Source organism: Bufo bufo, chromosome 5 (genome assembly GCF_905171765.1).
Source record: "Bufo bufo chromosome 5, aBufBuf1.1, whole genome shotgun sequence".
Lineage (NCBI taxonomy): Eukaryota > Metazoa > Chordata > Amphibia > Anura > Bufonidae > Bufo > Bufo bufo.
Window position 1 is genome coordinate 214,809,787 of NC_053393.1, and position 27,155 is coordinate 214,836,941.

The 27,155-nt window shown below is 44.5% G+C and overlaps 1 protein-coding gene across 1 annotated transcript in view; it reads left to right on the forward strand.

The window, feature by feature from the left end:
- The window catches only part of CNTNAP2 (contactin associated protein 2), a 2,268,074-nt gene that overhangs the window by 463,831 nt on the left and 1,777,088 nt on the right, over positions 1–27,155 (forward strand). Inside the window, exon 2 of the mRNA XM_040431924.1 lies at positions 4,755–4,865. Coding sequence (XP_040287858.1) covers positions 4,755–4,865 — 111 coding nt within the window. The remainder of the gene's footprint in view (positions 1–4,754; positions 4,866–27,155) is intronic.

Sequence of the window (27,155 nt, forward strand, 5' to 3'; positions counted from 1 at the left end):
CTATATTAGGTGTGCATAATTATTAGGCAACTTCCTTTCCTTTGGCAAAATGGGTCAAAAGAAGGACTTGACAGGCTCAGAAAAGTCAAAAATAGTGAGATATCTTGCAGAGAGATGCAGCACTCTTAAAATTGCAAAGCTTCTGAAGCGTGATCATCGAACAATCAAGCGTTTCATTCAAAATAGTCAACAGGGTCGCAAGAAGCGTGTGGAAAAACCAAGGCGCAAAATAACTGCCCATGAACTGAGAAAAGTCAAGCGTGCAGCTGCCAAGATGCCACTTGCCACCAGTTTGGCCATATTTCAGAGCTGCAACATCACTGGAGTGCCCAAAAGCACAAGGTGTGCAATACTCAGAGACATGGCCAAGGTAAGAAAGGCTGAAAGACGACCACCACTGAACAAGACACACAAGCTGAAACGTCAAGACTGGGCCAAGAAATATCTCAAGACTGATGAAATGAGAGTGAGTCTTGATGGGCCAGATGGATGGGCCCGTGGCTGGATTGGTAAAGGGCAGAGAGCTCCAGTCTGACTCAGACGCCAGCAAGGTGGAGGTGGAGTACTGGTTTGGGCTGGTATCATCAAAGATGAGCTTGTGGGGCCTTTTCGGGTTGAGGATGGAGTCAAGCTCAACTCCCAGTCCTACTGCCAGTTTCTGGAAGACACCTTCTTCAAGCAGTGGTACAGGAAGAAGTCTGCATCCTTCAAGAAAAACATGATTTTCATGCAGGACAATGCTCCATCACACGCGTCCAAGTACTCCACAGCGTGGCTGGCAAGAAAGGGTATAAAAGAAGAAAATATAATGACATGGCCTCCTTGTTCACCTGATCTGAACCCCATTGAGAACCTGTGGTCCATCATCAAATGTGAGATTTACAAGGAGGGAAAACAGTACACCTCTCTGAACAGTGTCTGGGAGGCTGTGGTTGCTGCTGCACGCAATGTTGATGGTGAACAGATCAAAACACTGACAGAATCCATGGATGGCAGGCTTTTGAGTGTCCTTGCAAAGAAAGGTGGCTATATTGGTCACTGATTTGTTTTTGTTTTGTTTTTGAATGTCAGAAATGTATATTTGTGAATGTTGAGATGTTATATTGGTTTCACTGGTAAAAAAAAATAATTGAAATGGGTATATATTTGTTTTTTGTTAAGTTGCCTAATAATTATGCACAGTAATAGTCACCTGCACACACAGATATCCCCCTAAAATAGCTAAAACTAAAAACAAACTAAAAACTACTTCCAAAAATATTCAGCTTTGATATTAATGAGTTTTTTGGGTTCATTGAGAACATGGTTGTTGTTCAATAATAAAATTAATCCTCAAAAATACAACTTGCCTAATAATTCTGCACTCCCTGTATGTCACCTTGCCACTCTCTGGCCTCCTGATGCTGCCATCTTCACACTATGTCACCGTGCCACTCTGTGGCCTAATCATACTGCTGCTGTCACCTCCACACTCTGTCATTGTGCTACTCTGTGCCCTCCTGATGCTGCCGCCACCTCCAGACCCTGTCATTGTGATACTTGGTGGTTCACCTCATGCTGCTTCCACCTCACCACTATGTCATAGGGCCACTCTGTGGACTTCTCATGCTGTTACCACCCTCCCCACTCTATGATGGGGTCACTATTGTCCTTGTTTGGCCTTCTTTAAATCACCATTTATTTGACCTTTCTTCTGATCGGTCAGAAGGAAGGAAAAATGAGATAGACAACGGATCCTGTCTGTGTAGCAGCTGTAAGGCCTGTATGGTCGCATAAGAATTGGCTTGTGATTTTGTAGCCAAAAGCAGGAGTGGGTACAAAACACAGAAGACATGCAAATATTGTCATCTCTGTTTTAGATCCACTCCTGTTTTCTTTGGCATTACCAATACTCATGGATTACTAAGCAGATGCTGACCGAGTGAAGGCAGATGCTCCCCAGACAGGATCTGTTTTTTATGGGTCATTGTTCTGACGGATCATAGGAAGGGTAAAATAATCAGTGACGTCAACACAAACTTACTGCTGACACCCTCTCCACTCTGTCTGGGGGGCTCTACTTGTATAAGCGTTTAATAGAACAGATTTTGTAGACATCTATGTGGAATCAGCTGACAACGGTGTAAAAGGAGTGCGCTTCTTCTTGGCGCTAACATCGACATGTAAGGCTGAGGTCATACTTGAGTTATTTGGTCGGTTTTGGCCCCGTGACTGCCCAAATAAGTTAAGTGTGCAGTGATTCTAATAGTGACGCCTGTCATCTGAATGTCATACTGACTCACAGTATTATTTCACTACCCCAGCAAACTCCCTATGCATGTTACTGCAAGGCACAGTGTTCTATACCCCTATAAAGGCTCTCTGCAGCCCGGAAATAGACGTTTTTTAATCAAAATTTGTCGTGAATATATTCGGATCGATCGGTCTTCGTAAAATTTGCCGAACCATCTGAATCCAATTTTTTTGAAATTCGCTCATCTCTAGTGATCACCATATGGTGGAAATGACATATTATGCTTATTCTTGGGGGTCTGTGTGATTGCACTAAAATCGAATGGCATTTCATATGTTTTACTACATCTGTACAATAGAAGCACTTAAAAAAAAGTTGTTTTTGTGTCATCATATTCTGAGAGCCATAACTTATTTTTCCATTGATGGAGATGTGTAAGGGATTAGTTGACGTTTTTATTCGTACCATTTCGAGGCACGTGCTTTTTGTCATCGCATTTTATTCCTTTTTATTCCTTTTTTTACTTTTCGGGAGCAGAATGAACAAAACACAGCAGTTCTATATTGTTTTTATTTTTTCCATATTTTTTCATTGTGTAGGTTACATGATATGATCTGAAAATTTATAACAGACACACCAATATCATGTTTATTTTTTTGTTTTAAGTTTAACATAATCACCCCAATACACAATAGGGCTCCCAAAATGTATTGCACTCCATATTTAATACTAATTACAACACCTACAATAAGCATTACGCAGTGATACATAAGTACACAAATATATAATCTTTATTAATTAGAATAGTTTAAAAGTAATAGATAATACATAACGGTGGCAGACATACAGTATACAGACAGATAAAACACACTGTCGACAATTAAATATCATAACCTCCTGGACTACTTCTCCCATTAGCTATACACTGAGTATAATGTGTCATATATAGCATGATAAAGTGCATAGTGCAAAACATACTACCATAACAATACCCAAAAAATCTGAAAAAAATAACACAGTAATACAGCAGTCCAATGAATCCAATATAGATAAGTAAAATAATACCGACCAGTGTGATCATATACCCCGACGCGCGTTTCGCATCTTGCTTCTTCAGGGGATAGTGCGCAACTGAACATCTCACATATTTATACCCTGATGCTCAGTACAATTACAATCAGGTGGATAACCACATGAGGTGTCAGGAATATGGCTAGGATCGTATTAAGCAGTGTGCGTTCCACGCTGGAACGCATGAGGTCGCTTCCTGTGCCCAGATTCAACTAACTATTCCTACATCAATACAATCAAATAAATCCTGCCCAAAGATATACTCTGCACTAGGCAGAGTATGGCTTAGTACATCCTATATACAGAAAATATTAAAAAAATACACGGGATGAGTTCCACCGTGGAAGGCGCTCCGAAAATCTAAGGCGGGCGCTCCACAGCGCAGCCGCATCACGGAGAAGCTGGGGAGGAGGGGTCACCTCCTTACAGCGAACTCATGGAGGAAGTGCAGAGTGTTCCACCGTGGAACGCATGGCACCAATCGGCACACACAAAAGCGTTCCACACCGGAACGCAACACCAACCAGATACGTACAGGGGATATGGAGCCTGAGATGAACTGAATTAATACTAGGACCAACTTATATGATTCATTTCACCAAAATTTATCATAGAATAAAATAATCGAGAATGAGAACAAAAATAAATAAATAAATAAATAATAAATGTGAAAATACAAGTGAATATAAAAAAAGGTATATACTGTATCAAAAGTGTAGTGTGAGGTGATTGGTGCAAATGTGCAAGTGCCACACTGTTAAATAAAAAAGTATGCAATATATAAAAAATGCATATACAGAAACAGAGAAAAATGTTAATCAATGATATTCACAAAATATAATATATATATATATATATATATATATATAATGAAAAAAGGGGCAGCACTCCAATAGATAAAAATAAAAAATAACTTTATTTACCCATAAGGCTGTTGCGACGTTTCGGCTCTTACACAGGAGCCTTCCTCAAGCAGTGTGTACAAACCAAACTCTAGACATATATAGTGTTGTAGCTAACCATAACCAATTACATGTCAAGTGAACATAATTAATAAATAATCCAAATACATGATACATTATAAATATAAAAACAAATAAAACCAACCATGCAGCATTATCAAATCGTGATGCACATAATTATACAAGAATTACTTCCTTGATTATAAGATATAGTAGACTATCTATACAGATACATGATTAATAATATTATTAGTGCCAACTATAGACAATTAAAGTGCCAAGCAAGGCCATGGACGCCTTACATTCGTGTGAATGGGACCTTAAGGATATGTCTATTTAAACTAGGTAATGTGGAGACACTGCTTCCTCCTTAATTGTCTTTAACTTTATTGTGAAGCTTTTTTCGTGTCATGTAAGGTAATATTTAGAAATTATGTATTGTTATGTGTTGATTTCTAATGAGTTTTGTTTTCCTTCAATTTTGACAGAAAAATGTGATGAGCCCTTGGTAGCTGGTCTTCAAACACAATCCTTCAAAAGTTCATCTGTAATGTCTGGAATTTATGCCCCAGTATATGCTAAACTCAACAGGAGGGAAGGTAAGATACCTGCTTTAAGTACTGTGTCCAAATAGGTGTTGCCTTTAATGTTATGTTAAATTTGATAGTAGTGAATTTAATGTAAATTTAGATGTGGAGGAAGGAATCTGCTCAGAATTAGCTACAATTCCAGAATAGCTTTTATGCATTGCATTACAAATAGCAGAATATGCCTTAAAATCAGAAAATTGTCTTAAAAGGAAATTAACAGCATGCAGGCCTCCCATTTATATGTAAGCCTGGGAAGCTGGCATTTTTGTATGTAAGGATTTTTCTGAACATCCTTGCAGAGTATGCATCTGAATGCTAAACAGTGACAGCAGAATTCCCCATAGATAAGGTAGGGAGTGTTTTTTACCACCGCTGTCTTCCCTATTGCTATACATACTGTGCTCAATGAGAGTTGTATATACAGATCAGTAAGCGACAATGCCAATTCCTACTGCAGTCCTAGCGATTATGTCATTGCTGAGGGTTTGGGTGTCTGCATGAACTACTGGGTCTTAGCATGCCCCAATTAACTCTGCAGTGAGGCTGTACAGCTTTGTACAGCCTCTTTGTACAACCTTCAATATGTCAACCCTGTTACAGGAGAAATCAACAATATATAAATAAATAATGATTAAAAACATTGCCACATCACAGCTTCAAGCACCCTCCCCCCCACAAATATAACGTATTCGTCTGCCATAGCAAAACGACCAGAGATGAGCGAATTTCTCAAAAATTATTTGTGGGAATCACGTTAAAAAATGGCTATTCCCTGGCTGCAGAGAGCCTTTATAGTGGTGTAGAACACTGTGCCTTGCAGTAATACACATAAGGAGTTTGCTATGGTAGTGAAACAATACTGTGAGTCAATTTGACATGCAGATGACAGGCGTCGCTCTTAGAATCCCTGCACACTTCACTTATTTGGATAGTTACAGGGCCAAAACTGACCAAATAACTCAAGTGTGAACTCAGCCTTACAGGTCAATCTTAGCGTCAAGAAGAAGCGCCCGACTTTTACACAGTTGACAGATGATTCAACATAGATGTCTACAGAACCTGTTATACTTATACAAGTAGAGCCCCCCTGACAGAGTGGGGAGGGTGTCAGCAGTAAGTTTGTGTTGACGTCACTGATTATTTTGCCCTTCCTCTGATCCGTCAGAACAATAACTCCAAAAAAACGGATCCTGTCTGTCGCCTTCACTCGGTCAGCATTTGCTCAGTAATCCATAAGTATTGCTAAAGCCCAAAAAAGCAGGAGTGGATCCAAAACAGAGATAACACGTGAATGGAATATTTGCATGTCTTCTGTGTTTTGTACCCACCCCTGATTTTGGCTACCAAATCATAAGCCAATTCTGATGCAAAATAGGGACCATGTCATGCAGGCCTTACAGCTGTTGCATAGACAGGATCCTTCTGACAGATCAGAAAAAGGGTCAAATAAATGATGATGTCAGCCAAACCAAAAGGCAAAATAGTGGCCCAGTCATGAAGTGGGGAGGGTGGGAGCAGCATGAGAAGTCCACAGAGTGGCCCTATGACATAGTGGTGAGGTGGAAGCAGCATAAGGAGACCACAGAGTGGCCAAATGACAGATTCTGGAGGTGGCAGCAGCATCAGGAGGAGGCCACAGAGTGGTACAATGACAGAGTGTGGAGGTGGCGGCAGCATCAGGAGGCCACAGAGTGGCACAATGACAGAGTGTGGAGGTGGTGGCAGCAGCAGCATCAGGAGAAGGCCATAGAGTGGCACAATGACAGTGTGGAGGTGGCAGCAGCATCAGGCCACAGAGTGGCACAATGACAGAGTGTGGAGGTGGTGGCATCAGCAGCAATATCAAGAGGAGGCCACAGAGTGGCACAATGACAGAGCGTGTATGTGTCGGCAGCAGCATCATTAGGAGGAGCCCACAGGGTGGCACAATGACAGTGTGGAAGTGGCGGCAGCATCAGTAGGCCACAGAGTGGCACAATGACAGAGTGTGGAGGTGGTGGCAGCAGCAGCATCAGGAGGAGGCCACAGGGTGACACAATGACAGTGTGGAGGTGGCAGTAGCATCATCAGGAGGCCACAGAGTAGCACAAGGACAGAGTGTGGAGGTGGCAGCAGCATCAGAAGGAGGCCACAGGGTGGCACAATGACAGTGTGGAGGTGGCAGAAGCAGCATCAGGAGGCCACAGAGTGGCAAGGTGACATAGTATTGAGGTAGCAGCAGCATCAGAAGACCACAGAGTGGCAAGGTAACATAGTGTGGAGGTGGCAGCAGCATCAGGAGACCACAGAGTGGCAAGGTGACATAGTGTGGAGGTGGCAGCAGCATCAGAAGACCATAGAGTGGCAAGGTGACATTTTGTGGAGGTGGAAGCAGTATCAGGAGACAACAGAGTGGCAAGGTGACATAGCGTGGAGGTGACAGCAGCATCAGGAGACCATAGAGTGACCCGATGACAGTGTGGGAAGGTGGGTGGCAATACCAGTACCATCTGAAGATGGTGGGTGAAAGAAGGAGCACTTGGCATCAGATGTGTGGCTTCAGGCAGGTGGCTGCATCAGAATAGTAGCTGAGGCAGGTAGACAAAAGAAACCGGTCTCTTTTGTCAAAGTGTTGGTGTGGCAACATGGATGATCTAGTCTGATGCATCAGGAATTGGTGGGTGGAAATCCTGGCTGATCCACGCCTGATTCATCTTGACAAAGGTCCGTCTTTCCACATTTTGCGTGGACAGGCACGTTCTTCTTAGAGTAACTATAAACCATGTTGCGCTAAACAACTGCTCTGATGCCACACTACTGGCCAGGCAGGACAGCTTTTCTAGGGCAAACTCTGCCAGTGGTGGCTACAAATCCAGTTTGGCTGCCCAGTAATCCAGCGGATCTTCAATGTGGGGTGGCAGGGTGCTGTCCAAGTATGCCATTACCTGCTGGTTCAGTTCCTGCCGCAGGTCTAGCTGCTGCTGGTGAGCAGATTCTTAACTGGGCGGATGGAGAAAGCTGCTCATCAGCGACTCTAGACTCAAGTTGCTGCTGATTGAGCTGGGACTGCTCCTAACCCCCACCCTGCCACTGCAGCCATGGCAGTGGAACGTGAGCGCAGAGGGCTCCCCCAGTCAGACCTGCAAGAGGATGGATGATGGCGCAGATAGGCAGAGGCCAACTGACTACATAGGATGTCTCTATAGTAGTTCAGTTTGTCCTCCCTCTCAGCTGGTGTAAAATAGGCCCCCATTTTGGAACAGTAGCGAGGGTCCAACAAGGTGGAGAGCCAGAAGTCATCCCTCTGCCGAATGGTGACAATTCGGCTGTCACTATGCAAGCAAGTGAGCATGCATTGGGCCATTTGTGCAAGTGACTCGGAGGGACTCCCTGCTTCCATCTCTACTGCCTCATCTTCCTTATTGCCCTGTAACTCCTCTGGCTGCTCCTGCTCCTCCTCTCCTGTCACGTGTGTATAAAAAAACACCCATTTCACTAAACATTGCTTGTGCTCCAATGTCCTCCTCCTCCAGTTTAGCCCCAACAGGTCTCATGTGGAGATGTCTCCAGTCCCCTTATCAGCCAGATTTACCAGCATCTGTTCCACGTCATGAAGCAGTGGAAGGACGTTGTTCATCCCCTAGTCCTGGCGACTGACAAATAACGTGGCCTCCTCAAAGGGACTGAGCAAACGGCTCGTGTCACACATGAGCTGCCACTGGCTGACATCGAAGTTACACAGGAGAGTACTCCTGTCCACTTGGATCATCAAGAAATCGTTTATGGCCTTTCTCTGTTCATATAGTCGGTCCAACATATGGAGGGTGGAATTCCAACTGGTGGAAACCTTGCATATTAGCCTATGTTGGGGGATGCCGTTTTGCCGCTGCAGCTCAAGGAGGGTGTGCTTTGCCGTGTACGAGTGCATGTAAAGGCCATTTTTAGGATGTCTTGCAGATAGGTGGAAGACTTCAGGAACCGCTTGACAACCATATTGAACATGTGTGCCATGCAGGGTGCATGGCTTAGCCCTTCTTGACGCAGCGCCAACACCATGTTCTTCCTGTTGTCGGTCACCATGGTTCCGACTTTGAGTTGTCGCAGAGAAAGCCAGGATTCAATTTCTTGCTGAAGGACACTGAGCAGTTCATCCCCTGTGTGACTCCATTCGCCCACAAACAGCGTGACACCGCCGTGCCCTGCACATGTGGTATGCTAGAGGGGCACTGTGAATTGTCCCTCCAGTGGAGGCTGAGGACATGGTGGAGGATGAGGAGTCCGAGGTGGACATTGTCTCAGGACTAACAGCGTGAGAACGTGGAGGCAGAAGCGGTGTCACCTGGCCAAGTCGCTGGTGTAGCTGTGCAGGAACCATGTGGCCGTAAAGGACATGTATTTGCCCTGACCTTAGTTAAAGCTCCATATGTCAGCACTGCCGTGCACTTTGGCAGACACCGACAACTGAAGCACTGGCCCACCTTCTTTTCTACATACGTGTGCAGGGCTGATACTGCCGTTTTGGCAAACAAATGACGGCTTGGGACTCTCCATCTCAGCTTGGCACAAGCCATTAGTTCTCTGAAAGGTGCAGTCCACCACATGGAAAGGGAGGAACTGCAGCACCAGCAACTTGGCCAGGAGCACATTCAGCTTCTGCGCCGTTGGATGAGTGTACTAATACTGTTGTCTCTTGGCAATCTCTTCGGTTATCAATTGCTGATGGAATGACTGACAAGGAGTAGAAGGATGAGCAAGAGCATCAGGACCAGCAGATGATGGGAAGGACAGACAGCTTCCTTTGGCTGAGGTGGTGGAGCCTTGACGTCCTGAAATCGGGTGCGTGCCACTGGGTGATGCAGCGGTTGCTGCAGCAGGCTGGACCACTACATCGGAGCAACGGTTCTCCCAGGCCACTTTACGGTGATGCTGTATATGTTGACGCAGGGCCATGGTGCCAACATTGGCACCCTGGCCACTCTTCACCTTCTGCCCACAGATTCTACAAATGGCCATGTTCACCTCCTTCGGGCGCTTAAGAAAAAACTGCCAGACAGCCGAGTAGGAGATTTTACCCCCAACACTCCACACTGACTGATTGCTTCCGCCGATGCTTCCGTGAACCCCTGCATCACTACTTTCCGGGCAGGTAAGCTCCTGCGAAGTGGGTGGTCTACCCCGGACACGTTTGGCTCCCGACCTCCCACTGCTGCCACCCTGCTGACTCCCGGCCATGCTAGCGACTTGATGGCTCCGCCGCTGCCTCATGGGCAAGCTGCCACCCACTTCTCCTAATGCTGATGAAGCCTCTAATTTACCCGGCTCCCAAGTGCGATCATCTATATCATCATCATCGAGTACTGTCTGCACGTCACTGACATCCTTCTCAACCGTCTTTGGGTCAGGAGCCTGACCGCTCGCAACACCAGCTCCCACGCCACTCTCCTCATCACTACTTGCCCGCCTACCGGAGGAAGGCGGATGTCTCCTTCACATCTTGGCTGGCCAGTAGCTGCTGACTGTCCTCTAGTAGCTCGTCCTCACTGTATAGTGGAGCTGAGCCCACAGAATATAATAAAGATTATTATTGGTAATCCCTTAATACACATACTGTAACAGTCCTACAGGCTCACCTGAGTCAGAGGACCGCTGGCTGGAGGTAGGAGTGGAGCCCAGTGGCAAGGACCGCAGGCAGGTAGTAAGCGTGGTCAGACAATCCGGATGGCAACGGTGGTAGCAGTTCAGTAGGTAGGGATAAGGCAGAAGAGTAGTCGGTAGGCAGGCGGTGAGTCAGGGCAGGCGGCAGTAAGCGTGGTCAGACAATCCGGATGGCAACGGTGGTAGCAGTTCAGTAGGTAGGGATAAGGCAGAAGAGTAGTCGGTAGGCAATTCCTGGTCATCAGTGGACTTCCAGCAGTAGCAGGAGCAACAGATGAGGAGAAGCTTGATCAAGGCTCAGGAGCTCAATAATCAGCAAACTGGAGTGCAAGGGGCTGGACTATATAGGGAAGTACCAGGTGTGGGGAATCAAGGGTAATGAGCAAGGCTAGGCAAGACTGAGGTTAATAGGCTTCAGGGAGGAATGTCCAGAGAGGACGGTAGCCTAGTAAGCAGGGCTACCGCCTGGGATGTGGCTAATCACGGGTTCGAATCCCGACAGTACTCCCCCCCTTCCAAGGTGACCTCCGGGCACCGCAGGGGCAGGCTTACCGGGGTGCCGTTGGTGGAACTCTTTTACCAGTCTGGGGGCGTGGACATTTTCTTCTCGCTCCCAGGAGTTATCCTCGGGAGGGTAACCCTCCCACCCAATTAGGTATTGTAGTCTTCCCCGGTGGATCCTGGAGTCGAGAATCTTTGCGACAACGAATTCTTCTTCACCCTGTACCCTCACAGGTGGTGGAGGGGGCGAGTGGCGGCCTGTGAAGGTGTTCTCCACGTATGGCTTGAGGAGAGAGCAATGGAAGACAGGGTGCACCCTAATGGAGTCCGGGAGGTCGAGCCGGAACGTGACCTCGTTGATTTGTGCGGTGATCCGGAACGGACCCATGTATCTTTGGGCAAATTTTTTGGAGGGGACCTTCAATCTGAGGTTCCTGGTGGACAGCCACACCTTGTCTCCCACATGGAAGCCCGGGGTGGGTTTGCGACGTCTGTCTGCTCCCTGTTTAAAGCGCCTCTGGGCAAGCTGGAGGTTGTCTATAATGTTCTCTTGTGCCTCCTGTAGGGTTGTTAGGCGTTCGGCCACTGCTGGGCGGGTGGAGGCAACGGGTAGGTGGGGAATGAACACCGGGTGCGAGCCTGTGTTAGCAAAGAAGGGGCTGTGCTTGGTTGAGCTGTGCTCAGCATTGTTGTAGGCGAACTCGGCCGTGGGGAGATGATCAAGCCAGTCATCCTGCAGGTGGGAGCTGAAACAGCGTAGGTATTGCTCTAGGGTCTGATTAGTTCTCTCCGTCTGCCCGTTTGACTGAGGGTGGAAAGCAGAGGACAGGTTCACTTTAACCCCGAGCGCCAGGCAGAAGTTCTTCCAGAACTTTGAGGCAAATTGTACGCCTGGGTCGGAGACCACGTCGTCCGGGATCCCATGCAGCCTGAAGACCTCTCTGAGAATAAGATCGGCCGTCTGTTTGGCTGTGGGTAGGCCTTTGTAGGGGATGAAATGGGCCATCTTGGTGAGACGGTCGACCACGACCAGGATGGTGTTCATCCCTTTTGAAGGAGGAAGGTCTACCACAAAGTCCATGGAGATCGAGCCCCAGGGGCGGGAGGGAATCGGGAGGGGTTGTAACAGACCCACGGGAGAGGAACAAGGAGTCTTATTGCGGGCACAGACCGTGCACGAGGAGATGTACCTCTTGATGTCCTCCTTGTATGTTGGCCACCAGAAGGAGCGGGAGAGAAGCTCCTGGGTCTTTCTTGTGCCAAAATGGCCGGCCACCTTGAAGTCATGGTTGAGTTTGAGCACTTCGAGCCGTGCGATTTCTGGTACATATAGTTGTAGGTCCTGATGAAACCAATGACCGTTCTTAAACGTAAGGCTGACATTGCCTGTGGGGTGGGAGAGGAAGGGGTCATTTTCATATCCTTCTTTGATTGTGCCCAGGAGTTCTTTAGAGTAGGTGGCCCCTACGACCCTTCTCTCGGGTAAGATGTTATTTTGGCCCTTGTTACTCTGTGAGGGCTCGGAAAACATTCTGGAGAGGGCGTCAGCCTTGCTGTTTTTTGATCCAGGGCAATAGGTGATGAGATAGTTGAAGCGGGAAAAGAATAGGCTCCATCTGGCCTGTCTGGCTGAGAGTCTCTTAGCGCTGCGGATGAACTCGAGGTTCTTGTGGTCAGTTAGTACGATTATGGGGTTGGTGGCTCCCTCCAGCAGGTGTCTCCACTTGGAGAAGGCATCCTTGATCGCCAGTAGTTCTTTGTTCCCGATGTCATAGTTCTTCTCGGAGGGGGACATCTGGCGGGAGAAATATGCGCACGGGTGTAATAGCATCCTCTCCCCTGTCCGTTGTGACAAAACTGCCCCCACCGCAGAGTCTGATGCATCCACTTCGACTGTAAATGGGAGCTCGGGGTTCGGGTGGATTAGGATTGGGGCAGAAGTGAAGAGGAGTTTCAACTTGGTGAAGGCCTCCTGGGCCTCGGGTGTCCAGGAGAAGGGGACTGCCTTCTTGGTGAGTTGGGTGATTGGTGCTATGACCTTGGAGAAGTTCCGGATAAACTTCCGATAGAAGTTGGCGAAGCCAATGAATCTTTGTATCTCCTTCTCGTTTTTCGGAACGGGCCAGTTCATCACAGCTTGGACCTTCCCCGGGTCCATACTTAGGCCCGCTGGGGAGATGATGTATCCGAGGAACTGAGTGGTGGTTCGCTCAAACTCGCATTTCTCTAGCTTAATATAGAGAGAGTTCTGTCTGAGCCTCTGCAGTACCCTGCGGACGTGTTCGCGGTGCTGCTCGAGGTCTTCAGAGAAGATCAAGATGTCGTCCAGGTAAACGACTACAAACAGATCCAGCATGTCCCTGAGGACGTCGTTAATGAAGTGCTGGAAGGTGGCGGGAGCATTGCAGAGTCCGAAAGGCATGATTAGGTACTCGAAATGACCATAACGTGTCCGGAAGGCGGTCTTCCATTCGTCCCCAGGGCGGATTCGGACGAGGTTGTAGGTGCCTCGAAGGTCGAGTTTGGTAAGATCTTCGCTTCCCGGAGTCTCTCAAGGAGTTCGGAAATCAGTGGGAGCGGGTACCGTTTTTTTACGGTTATGTCATTAAGCTTTCTGTAGTCTATGCAGGGACGCAGGGAGGAGTCTTTTTTCTCTACGAAGAAAAAGGGGGCTCCCGCGGGGGAGGTGGAGGGCCGGATGAACCCCTTCCTCAGGTCCTCGTCCAGGTACTCTTTCAGAGCCTTGAGTTCAGGCTCTGAGAGGGAGTAGATACTGCCAAAGGGTATTTCGGCTCCGGGCAACAGTTCTATAGGGCAGTCGTAGGGTCGGTGTGGTGGCAGCTTGTCTGCGTTTTTCTTGTCGCAGACATCCTGGAACTCGCTGTATTGAGGGGGTAGCAGATCCTTGACGGATAGCTTTGAGATGGTGGTGTCTTCGGGTGGAAGGACGGGTCTGTGGGAGCAATTTAGCGAGCAGAACTCGGACGGGAATCGTATGCAGCGGGTTTCCCAGTCTACCGAGGGGTTTTGGGTGGCCAACCAAGGGATGCCCAAGATCATCGGGAACTTCGGGGAAGCGATCAGCGAGAAGTGGATCTTTTCGCGGTGATCGGGTTCTATGAGGAGTTGTAGTTCGGTGGTCTCGTGAGTGGCCGGCCCCGAGGAGAGTGGGGATCCGTCGACGGTTTCCAGGTCAACGGGGGCTGCCTTGATTGTCAGTGGAATGTTCTTTTCGTGGGCGAAGGTTAAGTCCATGAAGTTGCCTCCCGCCCCGGAGTCTAACATCGCTGAACAGGGGAGTTGTCGCCCCTCAATGTCGATGAGGATGGGAATGATGAAATGGGATCCATGAGCCGCCGTATTGTTATTTTCCGGGGCTGCTGACGGGGTTGGAGTCTGTGGTTGCTCCTTTAGTTCCGTGACGGCAATAGTCTTTCGGATCTTATGAGGACATTTGATGGCAAAATGACCCGGCTCCCCACAGTAGAGGCAGAGGTTTTCGGCCAGCCGTCTCTCCTTCTCAGCTGTCGCACAGCGGTTGGGGTCGTCGAAGACTTGGCTCATGGCGGTGATGAAGTTGTTTAGGTCGTCCAGGAGCTGACTGTTAGTCTCCATGTAAGGTGATGCCCATGCTAATGCTTCTTCCGTCAGGAGATTGACCATGAATAGCACCTTCTTTTTCTCGGTGGTGAAGGGGGCCGGGTACATCTGAAAATTGATGCGGCATTGGTTTAGAAACCCCCGATACTGGCGTCTGTTGCCGCCGAATCTTGATGGGAGTGGCATGCGGGTGTCTGCGGCCGCGCCGCGGACGTCCAGGTGTTGCCTCTGTAGTTCAATAATCTCCCTTTGCTGGCTTTGGACTACGCCTTGGAGCTGGGCAAATTTCTCCTGATATGTAGTACCAAATTCTTGAAGTTCGGAGACCTGCTTACGCAGAGTGGCCATTGCGGACTCCATAGTGTGGCTGATTATTCTGTAACAGTCCTACAGGCTCACCTGAGTCAGAGGACCGCTGGCTGGAGGTAGGAGTGGAGCCCAGTGGCAAGGACCGCAGGCAGGTAGTAAGCGTGGTCAGACAATCCGGATGGCAACGGTGGTAGCAGTTCAGTAGGTAGGGATAAGGCAGAAGAATAGTCGGTAGGCAGGCGGTGAGTCAGGGCAGGCGGCAGTAAGCGTGGTCAGACAATCCGGATGGCAACGGTGGTAGCAGTTCAGTAGGTAGGGATAAGGCAGAAGAGTAGTCGGTAGGCAATTCCTGATCATCAGTGGACTTCCAGCAGTAGCAGGAGCAACAGATGAGGAGAAGCTTGATCAAGGCTCAGGAGCTCAATAATCAGCAAACTGGAGTGCAAGGGGCTGGACTATATAGGGAAGTACCAGGTGTGGGGAATCAAGGGTAATGAGCAAGGCTAGGCAAGACTGAGGTTAACTAATAGGCTTCAGGGAGGAATGTCCAGAGAGGACGGTAGCCTAGTAAGCAGGGCTACCGCCTGGGATGTGGCTGGTCACGGGTTTGAATCCCGACACATACCTATTGTATACTGCAAGATCCTATCTGGAGTTATCCCAGTCCTCCATATAGAAAGTGAAAATAAAAGGTAGCGGATGTTAGCCCAGCAGTCCGGGCGCTGGGCTTCCTCTTTCCCTCCTGCTGCCATGAGACGTGTTGACAAGCGCGGGCAGCAGGTAGCTTAACTGTTGCATTTGTGCTCCATGCCAGAGTTTACTTCCTGCTGGATACTATTACTGTTGTTAGGAGTTGGCTGGATTGCAGGAAGTATTTAAAAGTGCTTCCTACCACAGATAGTGCTCACTGTGTATAAATAAAAATAGTCACACTTTATTGCACTTACAAAGTTGTTGTCTTAATCAAATCACATAAAATATCACTGCCCAACCCAAGTTTCGCTCCGCTTCGTCAGGGACTTGCCGAGATTCACTTCTGGTATGGGTGCATTTAAACCTTCTCGTTCAGGACGTCACATCCACAAAAATGAACTCCCTTATATTATTATAGTGAGGTATTTTTCAATATAAATACATTTACATATCTCTCAATTATTAAATTATACAAACATTTTATAAATGTATAAAAACATTACAATAATATAATAATACATCCTATCACAGTTATAAAGCACTAGTGGCTTTTTTCTACAATTTCCTACAAGTGAAGCCTAGATGTTCCTTATTCTTGTGCCGTATTCCCTATCTTGTATACCCACTGATACCCACCGTATATGCTACTAATAAAAGCTCTCTATCATATACAGCAGTAGAGATGTCCCGAACTATTCGCCAGCGAACAGTTCCTGGCGAACATAGCTTATTCACGTTCGCCGCGGTGGGCGAACATATGCGATGTTCGGTCTGCCCCCTATACATCATCATTGAGCAAACTTTGACCCTGTACCTCACAGTCAGCAGACACATTCCAGCCAATCAGCATACCCTCCTTCCCAGACCCTCCCACCTCCTATCAAAAAGCAAGGACAGCATCCATCTTAGATTCATTCTGAAGCTGCAGTGTCACAAATTTGACTAAGTTGTAATCGCAATGCGATAAATACAGGTTATATTAATCGCATTGCGAATTCAACTTAGAGCTGGGTTCATAATGGTTGTATTGCTAGAATTTAACGAAGATTGAGAATATAGTGCTATATTCGTTATATTCGGCAATTCTAGCAATACAACCATTAAGAACTTAGATCTAAGTTGTAATCGCAATGCGATTAATGCAGGTTATATTAATCGCATTGCGAATTCAACTTACCACACTCTGCGTCAACCCCTCCGGCATGCCACAGTCCAGGTGTTAGTCCCCTTGAAACAACTTTTCCATCACTATTGTGGCCAGAAAGTGTCCCTGTGGGTTTTAAAATTCGCCTGCCTATTGAAGTCTATGGCGGTTCGCCCGGTTCGCCCGTTCGCGAATGGAAAATTTTATGTTCGCGACATCTCTATACAACAGCCGGCAGTTAATAGATCGATAATGCATTCATATCCCAATCTATATTCATGCCAGCAGGTTGTAAAGTTTTCATTTTATATACCCACTCCTCTTCTTTTTTGTTAATATATTCAACTCGGTCCCCGCCCCGCCATCTGTTATGTACTAATTCCATGCCCATAAACTTAAGTCCCTTCGGATTGCGCTGATGACAGTTTTTAAAATGGGCTTATACACTATGGGTTTCCAACCCGTTCTTTTTGTTTCTAATATGTTCTCCAATTCTTACCTTTTATTTTCTTAAAGTCCTCCCCACGTATTGAAGGTGACAGGGACATTCTAGGATATATATTATTCCTGCATGTTCACATGTTATTTGTCCCTTTATTTTATAATTGTTCTCTTCGACATTGCTCCTGATTGTTTCTCTCTCGTAGCCTTTCTTCTCTTCCTTGGACCTATTCTTGCATGCTGTACAAAAAGCGCACCATGTGAACGCTCCATAAAGTACATCAAGGTCTTTACCTAAACAACTATGCACCATTTTGTCTTTAATAGTGGGCGCTTTTTTGAAGATGAAAATTGGGCTAGCGGGTAGTGTCTTACTCAAAATTGGGTCACTAAGCAGTATATTCCAAAAGAGGGCAAAAAGTGGAATATTGGGTAATGAAGTCTGTTCTATACCTATCTACCTCCCTATTATTACTGGTCTGAGTATTCCTATCTTCTACAGCTCCCCTTTCTATATAGGTAGATGCAATTCTCTCCTTATCTTTAACTAATGTAATTTCTTCAAAACCCTTTTCCAAAAATCATTGTTAGATCACTTCACTGTGCTCTTTGTAATCGCCAAGTTTGGTACAATTCCTTTAAATTCTTTGAAATTGTCCTCTAGGTATATTCTCTACCCATGGTCTATAATGACAACTGCTTCTATGTATACAGGGAGTGCAGAATTATTAGGCAAGTTGTATTTTTGAGGATTAATTTTATTATTGAACAACAACCATGTTCTCAATGAACCCAAAAAACTCATTAATATCAAAGCTGAATATTTTTGGAAGTAGTTTTTAGTTTGTTTTTAGTTTTAACTATTTTAGGGGGATATCTGTGTGTGCAGGTGACTATTACTGTGCATAATTATTAGGCAACTTAACAAAAAACAAATATATACCCATTTCAATTATTTATTTTTACCAGTAAAACCAATATAACATCTCAACATTCACAAATATACATTTCTGACATTCAAAAACAAAACAAAAACAAATCAGTGACCAATATAGCCACCTTTCTTTGCAAGGACACTCAAAAGCCTGCCATCCATGGATTCTGTCAGTGTTTTGATCTGTTCACCATCAACATTGCGTGCAGCAGCAACCACAGCCTCCCAGACACTGTTCAGAGAGGTGTACTGTTTTCCCTCCTTGTAAATCTCACATTTGATGATGGACCACAGGTTCTCAATGGGGTTCAGATCAGGTGAACAAGGAGGCCATGTCATTAGATTTTCTTCTTTTATACCCTTTCTTGCCAGCCACGCTGTGGAGTACTTGGACGCGTGTGATGGAGCATTGTCCTGCATGAAAATCATGTTTTTCTTGAAGGATGCAGACTTCTTCCTGTACCACTGCTTGAAGAAGGTGTCTTCCAGAAACTGGCAGTAGGACTGGGAGTTGAGCTTGACTCCATCCTCAACCCGAAAAGGCCCCACAAGCTCATCTTTGATGATACCAGCCCAAACCAGTACTCCACCTCCACCTTGCTGGCGTCTGAGTCGGACTGGAGCTCTCTGCCCTTTACCAATCCAGCCACGGGCCCATCCATCTGGCCCATCAAGACTCACTCTCATTTCATCAGTCCATAAAACCTTAGAAAAATCAGTCTTGAGATATTTCTTGGCCCAGTCTTGACATTTCAGCTTGTGTGTCTTGTTCAGTGGTGGTCGTCTTTCAGCCTTTCTTACCTTGGCCATGTCTCTGAGTATTGCACACCTTGTGCTTTTGGGCACTCCAGTGATGTTGCAGCTCTGAAATATGGCCAAACTGGTGGCAAGTGGCATCTTGGCAGCTGCACGCTTGACTTTTCTCAGTTCATGGGCAGTTATTTTGCGCCTTGGTTTTTCCACACGCTTCTTGCGACCCTGTTGACTATTTTGAATGAAACGCTTGATTGTTCGATGATCACGCTTCAGAAGCTTTGCAATTTTAAGAGTGCTGCATCCCTCTGCAAGATATCTCACTATTTTTGACTTTTCTGAGCCTGTCAAGTCCTTCTTTTGACCCATTTTGCCAAAGGAAAGGAAGTTGCCTAATAATTATGCACACCTAATATAGGGTGTTGATGTCATTAGACCACACCCCTTCTCATTACAGAGATGCACATCACCTAATATGCTTAATTGGTAGTAGGCTTTCGAGCCTATACAGCTTGGAGTAAGACAACATGCATAAAGAGGATGATGTGGTCAAAATACTCATTTGCCTAATAATTCTGCACGCAGTGTATACCCGTTCCGATCTGTGGACTTGAAATATGATTTGGTATATAGGTGACCTTCTTCAACCATAATTTCCAGATCTAGGAAGCACACTGATTTTTTACTTGTAATAGCTGTGAATTTAAGGTTCCAGTCATTATTTATATTTTTGATTAAATGTCTCTTCTTCTCCCTTCCATATGAACAGGCATTCATCAATATATCTTCACCACACCCATAAGTTCCTCTCCATCTCTTTCTGGTTTAATAAGGGGTCAATATAATAGGGTTCCCAGTACCCTAAAAAGAGATTGGCGAAACTCGGTGCGAATTTCGCACCCATGGCTGTCCCGAGCTTCTGTAAATAAAAAGTATCTTTAAACCATAAATAATTGCGCACCAGGCAGAACTCTATACAACTAATAATGAAGATTTTTAGTTCTTCCTCCATTTCTCTGTCTGTATCCAAGTAGAACTTTACTGCTTGTATGCCCAACTCTTTCGTTATAATGGTATACAGAGAAGTAACATCTGCCGTAGCTAGAAACATATCCTCTCCAAAAACGTCATTTTCTTTTATAACTTGTAATTCCTGATTCGTATCTTGCAGGAAGTATGCATGGTTTTTAACATATTTTTCCAAGAAAGTATCTATATTCTCTGATAGCCTGCTTGTAATAGATTCTATACTCGACACTATAGGTCTGCCCGGAAGGTATTTTGGAACTTTATAAACTTTAGGGAGAAAATATATGACCGGGGTCCTTGGATGGGATTATTCAAATAATCATATTCCTTCTTGTTCTATATTTCTTATTCCAGACCCTCTTTTAGTAGTATAAGGAGTTCTTTTTTATATATACCCACGGGGTTGCCCCTACGTTTTTCGTAGGTGGTTGTATCTCCTAGGATCTTCAACATATCTTTCTCGTAGTGACTTTTATCATAGATCACTAAGCCTCTGCCTTTATCTGCTGGCTTTATAACAATTGTTTCATTTTTCTCCAGACTACTAAATGCAGATTTTTCTTTTCTAGTTAAATGAATTTCTTTGTTTTTTCTATTAATAGACTCCAGACCTTTAAGAATCCCTCTCTGAAAGGCCTCTATACATTCATTTTCTCTATTTTTTGGATAAAATTTTAATGCATTTTTTTACATAGTATGTACATATTTATCTTCTTCATAATTTCTTATTGAGCCTTTCATACTGTTGCTCATATATTTCAAAATATTGAGTTTCCTCATGTATCTATATACATCTAAATATATCTGGAATTTGTTGCCTGCATAAGTATGCGGACTTTGCTAGTTGTGTTGAGCATTTACTGACAGACTGCACTTTTGATTTTTTTCACCTTTACTACTTGTCTAGTTTGCGCAGATCTGCTACCTTTTTTCCACAGAATAAAATACTTGTCTGGCTGAGGGAACAGAAAAGGACAGAGGTTGAGGACAGGTAAGGGCACAGGGCCTGCACCCGGGCCAAGTCAACTAAGGGTTGTGTCTGACGAACCCACCGACTCTTGGCTGGGGGTGCCTGATGTCACTTTGGACGAAGTGGATGACCAAGTCAATCATTCAAGAACCGCTGGGTTGCTGGTCAAGACATGACCGCTAGATGACACCGGGAGCTCAGGCCTCTTCCTGCGACTCCTGCTGCCACACCCCCTTTCTCTGCTGCGACCTGTGCCTGTGCCAGAAACATGCAGGGTCTGGCACTTCTCTGTCTGACATACTGTTAGATCAAATAAATAAATAAAAAGGAAATTAAAACACCCCAAAAAAGTCTATCATTTTCTCACTTCACCAAACAACGGTTAATAAACCCTTTTTTTTCACTAATACATGCCAAAAGGGGCTTTAGAACATATAACTGCACTGCTGAACGGCAAATAATATATATTTATTTTGCCACTAATACAAGCCAAAAAGGGCTGTAATTTTCTCACTTCACCACACAACGGCAAAAACTTTTTGTTGTGCCACTAATACCCGAATAAAAGTGCTTTAGAACATACAACTGCACCGCTGAAGGGCAAATATATATATTTTTGCCACTAATACACGCCAAAAAGGGCTTTAATTTTCTCCCTTCACCACACAACGGCAAATAAATTTTTTTTGTGCCACTAATACATGCCAAAAAGGACTTTAGAACATATAACTGCAACGCTGAACGGCCAATAATATATATTTTTTTGCCACTAATACACGCAATAAAGGGCTTTAGAACATATAACTGCAATGATGAACGACAAATAATATATCTTTTTTTGCCACTAATACACGCCAAAAAGGGCTTTAGAATATATACAGATGTAGCAGGGTTAACACGCAAACTCTTTACTCAAATTTCCTAACTCATCGTGTTATCTTGAAACAAAAGCCATTGAAAAGCAATTGAAGGTGTTTGCTTAACGTATTTAGTTTAGATAACACATCTCATAAAGCATGAGTGTTAACTCTACTACATCTGTAACTGCACCGCTGAACGGCAAATATCTTGTCACAGCGGGCGTGTACTCAGAATAACAGAAAACCTACCAACCAGGCTCTGGGCGAGAGACAGGGGAAAGGTCACCTCCTAGCTAATCCCTGACCTCTTTCCCTGCACTGCTCAGCCCACCTGCAGACCTTTAAGGTAGGTATGAGGTGTCCCCGTGCCTGGGCTGACAAAACCCTAACTTCCCTGAGATGGTGAAGAGGGGAAATAGGAGCAGCCTGCTCGCACAGAACCTGGATGGAAAAGATGACACAAAATAACTAAACCAGAAATCACACTTATCTCTCTGACCTGGAACAGACAGAGAACCTTCCTTCCTAGCTTCCAAGACCACAATGATTTGTATAATCCGCTCAGAGCACTGGGCTGGTGAGCCCTTTAAACTAATGACCCCACCCAGTGCACCTGATGAGAGGCGGATCCAGCACGGCTCCAAAACAAACACTAAACTCGTGCTGCAATCCTGGCCGACCTCCGCACATCGTCAGAGTGGGGCATGACATATCTATTTTTGTGCAATTAATACACACCAAAAAGGGCTGTAACTTTCTCACTTCACCAAACAACGGCAAATACTTTCTTTGTGCCACTAATACTCCCCCAAAAGGGCTTTAGAACATATAACTGCACGGCTAAACGGCAAATAGGCCCTTACTTTTTTCCACTTATACACTCCACAAAAGGCTTTCGAACATATTACTGCACCGCTGAACTGCAAATGTTATATATTTTTTGGCCACTAATACACGCCAAAAATGGCTTTAGAACATATAACTGCACCGCTGAACGGCAAATAATATATATATTTTTGGCACTAATAGAAGCCAAAAAGGGCTGTAATTGTCTCACGTCACCGCACAACGGCTAATGAGCCCTTTTTTCCCACTAATACAAGCCAAAAAATGCTTTAGAACATATAACTGCACAAGGGCAAATAAGACAGAAATATTTTGTTGTAATAAACCCTGTTAATGGCTGTATCAAACAGCACTTGCACCCCAATAACAAGAACGGTTTGCTGGAATTACAGAGCTGTATAATGGCAATTTAAATCAACAGTTGGGGCAGCAAGATGTAATAGGATTGTTCCTATTACCCAGGCTGTAAACTTCCCTAGTGAACCCTGTTCTGCCTCAATACTGTGGAATGATTCCTCCCTATCCTTTCCCTGAACTTCTGTACAGCAAAATAAAAGTTTTAAAGTATTTTCTACCACTGTCCCTAGAGCCTGCTGATGTCTATCCCTGCACTATATACACTGGAAAATGGCTAAATTCAAGATGGCTGAGGCTATTTATAGGGCTGTGACATCACAGGGCTGGCTGCTGATTGGATGCATGCATGACATTATGGGTGATCCCTCGTTTTCAGAGTTCCTTGCTCCATGTCCTAACACGTGCAACAGCCATTTTAGGAAAAAATTTGATTTGTTACCACAAAGCATGAGGAAAATCGGATTCAGTGCAAATCTAATTTTTTTGTGAAATTCGGTTCGAATTCAACTTTGTCAACTTCAATTCGCTCATCTCTAAAAATGACTATTATAGAATGGGGACATAATTATTAAAAGTATTTGTTTGCACATTGTGCTATTAAAAATAATAAAAATTGTACTAGAATTGTACTGATTCATAAGTATTTTAATTATAGTGCAAAATGTAAAGTACAGACCAAAAGTTTGGACACACCTTCTCATTCAAAGAGGTTTTTTTTATTTTCATGACTATGAAGGCATCAAAACTATGAATTAACACATGTGGAATTATATTCATAACAAACAAGTGTGAAACAACTGAAAATATGTCATATTCTAGGTTTTTCAAAGTAGCCACCTTTTGCTTTGATTACTGCTTTGCACACTCTTGGCATTCTCTTGATTAGCTTCAAGAGGTTGTCCCCTGAAATGGTCTTCCAACAGTCTTGAAGGAGTTCCCAGAGATGCTTAGCACTTGTTGGCCCTTTTGCCTTCACTCTGCGGTCCAGCTCACCCCAAACCATCTCGATTGGGTTCAGGTCCGGTGACTGTGGAGGCCAGGTCATCTGGCGCAGCACCCCATCACTCTCCTTCATGGTCAAATAGCCCTTACTTTCAAAGTTTTCCCAATTTTTCGGCTGACTGACCGATCTTCATTTCTTAAAGTAATGATGGCCACTCGTTTTTCTTTACTTAGCTGCTTTTTTCTTGCCATAGTACAAATTCAGTCAAAAACAGTCTATTCAGTAGGACTATCAGCTGCGTATCACCTGACTTCTCCTCAACACAACTGATGGTCCCAACCCCATTTATAAGGCAAGAAATCCTACTTATTAAACCTGACAGGGCACACCTGTGAAGTGAAAACCATTTCAGGGGACTACCTCTTGAAGCTCATCAAGAGAATGCCAAGAGTGTGCAAAGCAGTAATCAAAGCAAAAGGTGGCTACTTTGAAGAACCTAGAATATGACATATTTTCAGTTGTTTCACACTTGTTTGTTATGTATATAATTCCACATGTGTTAATCCATAGTTTTGATGCCTTCAGTGTGAATCTACAATTTTCATAGTCATGAAAATAAAGAAAACTCTTTGAATGAGAAGGTGTGTCCAAACTTTTGGTCTGTACTGTATATCATATTATGTCTCCCCTTTATGTTTGAGGTGTTGCTTATCTCTGCTATAGTCGGTCAGCTAGCAGCCAATATTACAGGTTGTTTGCTGCTTATATATCTACATGTACATATCTGGAACTGACTTTAATAAAAACTACATTTATTTAGCAATATTCACTGAGCTCCCCTTATAGATAACGGCTTTGAGAAGGGAAGAAAAAATATTTTGAGCTCTGTAATCTCTTTTTCTTGCTATAAAGATGTATCATGATGCTAAGATGAAATATTCTTCAAACCAACACCTGTATCTGAAAAATGTTGTATTTGAATGTACAGTATTTTTCACTTTATAAGACACACTTTTTCCCCCCAAAAGTGGGGGGGAAATGGCCATGTATCTTAAAAAGCGAATACTAGTGAGCGATTCCATTATAGAAGCGCTCATTAGTATGAATTAGGTGCCAGGAGTTGGGAGCAAAGTGCCGCAAGTGCTTGTAGTACTCACCCTCCCCTGTCTTCCTTGCTAGGGCTGGCGCTTCACATTCCTGATCGCGTACAGCGATCTGACATGGAGGGATGATGTGATGTCCTGATATTTATGGGGGTCTGATTTGATGTAATGATATTTATGGGGGACTGATCTGATGTCCTGATATTCATGGGGGTCTGATCTGAGGATCTGATATGAGGTCTGATGAAAAAAAAACAAATTCTTATTTTCCTCCTCTCAAACCTGGGGTGTGTCTTATCATCAGGTGCGTCTTATAAAGTACAAAAATATGGTAATTAAAAGTTTAGTATAGCCACAGAGTTATTCAATAAAATCTGTAGAACGCCACCTACTGTTTTGTTTTTTGTTCTAGCTACCTCAGTAACATCACTGAGGTGGATGCAGATGCTCACTTCTGTCCTTAAATTGCCACCAGCCAGATATGCTTTTAGAATCGGTGACAGTTACAGAGAAAGAACCACAACAAAAAAACATGCCCTTAAAAGAAAGGGCACACCCCCTGAGAAAGGACACATCAACTGAACTATCAGCCATTAGTGTTGAGCAAATCAAAGTTAACGAAGTGGATTTCGATCTGAATTTCAGGAAAAATGTGATTCTCTGCAAAGCTGAATTACCTCGTGCTTCGTGGTAACGAATCGGTTTTCCCTGAAATGACGGTAAAAAAAAATATAAAAATCATACATACCTCAAGCATTTGTGCACGAAGAGGCTGTCACGGCCATCTTGATTGAATATCCAGCATGGTGACGTATCCGTATGACGTCACCAAGCCGACCGACGTGATGACACCATCACGCGCCGCGCAAGATTTCGCACTGGTTCTTCAAGCAAGATGGATGTGGCGGCCTCTTCACGCTCAAATGAAAGAGGTAACTATGATTTATTTATCTTTTTTTTTATTAGCATTCCCCTAAAATGCCTTAATATTGATCTCAAATGTTGTGATCAGCGATGAACGCTGCATCTGAGGGCTTCAATAACAGGGGCTGCGCAATCGCCGTTCCCTGTCATTACACCCGTTACTACCCGTAATTTGTCACCAAGCAATTTTTTTGTAAAATTCTGCGAATCAGCCAAATCAAAGAACTTTGCTCATCTCTATCAGCCATAAGAAAATCTAGAAGAGCAATTGTAGCAATGAATGAGGAGCTCTGGATCCATGTGAGGTACAAGATTAGTTTTAGCTTTGTTAGGGCTCATGCACACCAACGTATTTTGTTTCTGTGTCTGTTCCGTTTTGTTGCGGCCTGAACCATTCACTTCAATGGGGACGCAAAAAAACGGAAATGACTCAGTTTCCGCATATCCGTATGTCCGTTCTGCAAAATATCTGAACATGTCCTATTATTGTCCGCAAATACGTCATCCGTATTTTTTGTGGTTCCCTTTTTTTGCGGACCACAAAATACATACGGTCGTGTGCATGAGCCCTTAGAAAAAGATTGCCATGTACTATATCATGTCTAATTAAATTTTTTTACATTAATATTTAATCTTTTAAATACATATAAATTAAAACTCTGTACCTCCTTAGGCTAGTTTCACACTAGCGCTAGAAATTGCTGCACAGCCAATTCCGACCAATTATCTGCATATTTGTTGGGTTGCGGCTGGATCTCTGCTGGTCCTCATTATAGTTAATCGGGCTGAACAGAGACATTCAAGCTTCTGGCAATGCCGAAATGTAGAACAGCCTGCCGGATCTCTAGCGCTGGCTATGTGAAGCTAGCCTTAGACCACCATAGATAATAAACTGCACTCAATTGAAAATATTGTCTATGGGGGCGTTCTGCTGGTGAAGATGGTGCTGTTTATGCATTCTGATGGAGCTGTAAATGGAGGCATGTTTTGCTGTTAAATGAGCAAGTTATATTCGTTAGTGCTACAGTATGACAGCACTGCAACATTATTTATATGCACTATAATGTCTTTCATATTCAGATGCACTCCCCTTGGATGTCTGTGTTTACCACGTATACATAAAAACATCACATTATATGCATAAGCATGTCAGATCCAGGATCTAGCTCTAGGCTTTTAAATTCATGACACATTACATGTGTCCTTGGCAGTCAAAAGGTGAAAGAGGACATCAAGTAAAAACATAAAATTGTCATAT